This window comes from Cyphomyrmex costatus, unplaced genomic scaffold (genome assembly GCF_001594065.2).
Source record: "Cyphomyrmex costatus isolate MS0001 unplaced genomic scaffold, Ccosl1.0 scaffold313, whole genome shotgun sequence".
NCBI lineage: Eukaryota > Metazoa > Arthropoda > Insecta > Hymenoptera > Formicidae > Cyphomyrmex > Cyphomyrmex costatus.
Window position 1 is genome coordinate 83,692 of NW_017277266.1, and position 4,421 is coordinate 88,112.

At 40.1% G+C, this 4,421-nt stretch overlaps 1 protein-coding gene across 1 annotated transcript; it reads right to left on the reverse strand.

Annotated features, from left to right (window-relative positions):
* Positions 1 to 549: 549 nt before the first annotated feature.
* On the reverse strand, positions 550 to 1,035 carry LOC108775763 (putative nuclease HARBI1). Its single transcript, XM_018542217.1, has 3 exons — positions 964 to 1,035; positions 791 to 910; positions 550 to 720 (listed from the first exon to the last, which is right to left on the reverse strand). Exons 1-3 carry the CDS (start codon positions 1,033 to 1,035, stop codon positions 550 to 552), a joined length of 363 nt encoding a protein of 120 aa, XP_018397719.1.
* Positions 1,036 to 4,421: the final 3,386 nt, after the last annotated feature.

Below are 4,421 nucleotides of genomic sequence, written 5' to 3' on the forward strand. Positions count from 1 at the left end.
TTTTTTTTAGCAAAACACTTTTAAAAATTATTTTCAATTGCTTTTTCCCATTGGAATGGAATAGCTCTAATACTTTGAAAATAGACAGAAAAATTGTCACGAAGTACAGTGCATGCATTACTACTTCGTCCACACGGTGAACTGTTGTGTCACGAATTCTATTGCTGGTCTCATGTAGATCTTGGAAAGGTTGATGGGTATACGTTTTCTTTCCTGTCAATTTCTCTTCGTTTTGTAGAATAAAATTGTGTAAAACAACAGCTGCTTGCACTATCAATCTTGCATTACTGACCGTTGCAATAAGTGGCTTTCGAAATATTCTCCAATGCATGAGCGACTAGAATTCCGAAAGCGCTCTCCACTACTCGTCTGGCTCGGCTAAGTCTATAATTAAAGACTTTTTTGGAGATATCAAGGTGTCCATTACGTGGATAGGGCCTCATCATGTAATTAGATAACGGAAAAGCTTCGTCTACCACCAAAACAAACGGTAAAGCTGGTCCGCCAGGTTCTAATGACTTTGCCTGAGGTATATTAAATGTTTGAGCTTCAAAACGCTTGCCAAATTTCACTAGACCTAAAAATTCCTCCATCGCTTTGCCTTCCTTCTGCACCAATATCCACCATTGTAAAACAATACTTGGCATCGCTTATTGCTAGTAACGTGATACTGTGATGACCCTTATAATTATAGTATATTGAGCCGCTTTGTGGTGGAGCCTATTTTACAAGAAAACCTCTAGCTATGTAATATATGTTTTAACGAATTTAAAAGATTTCTTTAATATACTTGAATTGCAATATGCTTTCCATCAATGGCACCTATGCAATGAGGAAAGTTCCACAGGGATTCAAATTTATCAGCTACAACTTGCCAACTCTCTTCGTCGTCAGCGATAAAAACTAAGTCCTTCAACGTGTTCCATACCGCATGACATGTTTCAGTTATTATTTGTGATACACGGTGCTGTGTCCAATGCGAAAAGCATAAGATAGCGATTTCATACTATCACCCGAAGCCAGATATCTTAACATCACTTGCAAACGAAGTGTGCGATGGAATTGGATCATGAATTATATTTTGTTTGATAATGTTTGGTTCAATTAACTTCAACAATTTATTAAATAATTGAGATGGCATTCGAAAGTAATCTACATAATTCTCAACATCTTCGTTTTCCATTTCCCTAATAAGATTATCACTGGCTCCTTGTAGAAATCGTCTTTCGCAAGTGAATATTGGGCGAACCCAACATGTTCGTTGTGTGCATTCCCTCTTTCGTTTTATTTTATAAAAAATGTATAATTTGGCAATTTTTTGTCGTAATTGTTGTTGATAAAAAACATCTTCACTCAACCGCAATTTTTTTATTAATCCGCATATCAGGATCAGAATTTTAATAGAAGGAATCATTTCGCACACAGCTAATAAACAGTGTTTGAATATTTCAATATAAACGTTATAATTTATATTGTAAGTATTTCAATATAAACGTTTTTTCCGTTTTCTCCGTTCCGCAGAAATATTTTTCCTATGTTCACATGGTGCAAAATTAACAGAAGCGTAAAACAGTCCTACCCAATGGAATGTATTCTTTAGATAGATAAGTATAAAACGTCCGCTGTACGAGTTAATATCATTAGTCGATAAAATTTCCGCTTCCGCGAGATCCGGTTCATGTGAACATAGGAAAAATAAATCTGCGAAATGAAAATAACGGAATGAAGCAACGATCAATCACATCAATTCCGCCAATTCCGCATTTCCGCAGATCCGCTCCATCTGAGGGTGCGTCCCGATGGAGAAAGAAATAGCGGAACGGAATGAGAACGGAACATTGATAGAAAAGAGATAGGATTGTTCTATCTCTTTTCTATCAATGTTCCGTTACTGTTCCGTTCCGTTATTTCTGACTTCATGTGACTGCACCCTGAGTGCACCCTAAGAGTAAGGAGACTTCTTTTTCTTCTTCTTCTTCTTTATTTAATGGCACCCGCCTCCAAACAGTAAAATAGGAGGTCGATACGGCCAGATCACGTCTCAATAGTAAACTATAATAGTAACTAGTAATAAATAAGTGCGAACTTGTGCACCATGCTGGAGTAAATGTCTCCAAGCAGATAACCTCGCGACGGTGTGGCCTGGTAAAAACGGAGCATAGCTCCGCTAGGATGGGAGGGGGAGGCAAGAAGGGCAGGGAGGAGCGCTTGCGCAGGCCGCGAGGAGGCGCGAAAACTAAAAGCGTTAAAATTGTCTGCCACATGCTTTGCTAAAACTAAGAATAAGTCTACAGAGTTTTGCAGTAGGCTTAGCGATAACTTGCGAAAATTTTTTAAGGTTATCATTATCAGTCGCGACGCGATCGATCAAACGTCGCAAAAAACGCGCCGCGTCCCTGGAATAAGGACATTCATATATTAGGTGAAGGATATCCTGTTTAGGGTCTCCGCAAGGGCAGGAGGGGTTCTCAGTCAAGTTTTTGCGGAAGAGACTATGGTTGAGATTATAGTGGTCTGAGCGCAGACGGTTAGTCATGACAATAGCGTCCCTAGAGATCTTTAAGCGGAAGTACCAAGGTTTAGCTGTTCTTTTAAAAATGTGAGAGAAAAAGTATGAGCCTTTAAAATCAGCCAGCGAAATTAAATGTTGATAAAAGTTTTCCGAGATTTTATGTTTAATGATCGCACAAATGTCCGAGTAAGGTACTTTAAAGTTGGGTTCTATACCCTTACGAATAGCTCGCTTGGCGAGCTGGTCGGCCTTTTCATTGCCTGTGATGCCGCTGTGAGAGGGAACCCAGATAAATTGAATGTTTGTCCCCTTTGACTGAGCCTTTTCAAGAACAGATTTAATAAGCGGGATGAGGTAATTATTCGTGGGGTTGAGATGTCCGTTGAGAGACTGCAAAACACTCTTAGAGTCAGAGACGATAGTGACATTCTGAAGATTCATATCGATAGCAATCATGACAGCATTGTATATTGCATAGGCTTCTGCCGAAAAAATCGAAGTATACGAGGGAAGCCTATACATGAGCTCAGCCTGCAACTGTGGTGAGAAAACCGCCGCCCCCACATGGGTACTATGATCTGTTTTAGATCCATCCGTAAAGAATAAAGTAGAATCATTTATAAGGAGATGAAACTCATTTTCAAAGAATGATTGAGCACTCGGGGTGGAATTAGAACAGGTGATGCCAGCTGGAGGGAGAGAAAGCGAGGAATAGGAGATAGTAGCATAGGAAGAACGAAAGGAAAAGCGGAAGGAGGGAAGCATGGGGTCGTAAAATACCGAGAGACTGACAAAACCTCGGAGCCCTTATCTCAATCTGTGTGCATGCGCACGCACGCACGCACGCACGCACGCACGCACGCACGCACGCACGCACGCACGCACGCACGCACGCACGCACGCACGCACGCACGCACGCACACTCGTCCATCCACTCACCTACTCACCCACACTCACACACCCACACCCATACATACCACCCCTCACACACCCACACAGACATATGATGTGCAAATTCCGACCGAGCAACCTCCCTGTGGTGCACATCGGGTAATGCAAATGCTGGCAGTAATACCCAAAATCTTGCAAAATGTAAGGTTCTCTTTGGAAGCTGATAACTCAGCTTCTAGACATGCTAGAGTAATGATCGTGGTCTCGTTTTAAAGGAAACTATAAAATGCATGTAATAAGATTTTTCGGCCTGTTCGTATTTTGCCCGTGAAAATTTGGAAAATCGCAAAATTTTTAGAATTTTAACACGATCTTGCTTCTGGTCTTCGTGAAAAAGTCCCATTTGATTGGACGACAAATATTATATTAACTGTTTTAAAAAAGAAGTTTCACCCTTTAAAACGCGACCAGAAAAAATGTCCTATGATCTTTGGAAGCAGAGATACAGTTTCTTAAATATCGACAAAATTTGTAGGTTTTAAAGTGATCCCCTAATTGTTGTGCGTAGTATATATATCGAGTAGCCATAAAGCCCTAAAAGGCTCATAAGATAGCCTGCAGACACAGGTAAGATAGCAAGATAACCCTAAGATAGTTCATCGCTCTGATTAAAACAATTATGCAATATTATGGAAGTCTTAAAACACTAAAACATCCATAATATCGCCTTAACCCTTTCAGTCACGCATTTTTCTATTCACTGAATTCGCTTGAAACTCGTTCCTCGGGGGTTTTTGGGGTTGCTGATTACGAATCTGATATCATTTTTCAGGAATTCAAAATGGCGGATACAATATGGCGGACGACTTTTTAAAAAATGGATAAATTTGCTTGAAAGGAGTTACTCGGGGGTTCTCGGGGTCGTAAATTACGAATTTGATGTCAGTTTTTAAAAATTCAAAATGGCGGATCCAATATGGCTGACAACTTTCTAAAAAATGGATGAATTTGCTTGAAA

Bases quoted from the DNA above. Each gene is read 5' to 3' on its own strand.
- LOC108775763 (XM_018542217.1), bottom strand. From the start codon at position 1,035: ATGTTAAGATATCTGGCTTCGGGTGATAGTATGAAATCGCTATCTTAT. The intron at 911-963 runs GTGTATCACAAA...AACACGTTGAAG, and splicing joins TTCGCATTGGACACAGCACC to GACTTAGTTTTTATCGCTGA. The intron at 721-790 runs GTATATTAAAGA...CTTGTAAAATAG, and splicing joins GAAAGCATATTGCAATTCAA to GCTCCACCACAAAGCGGCTC.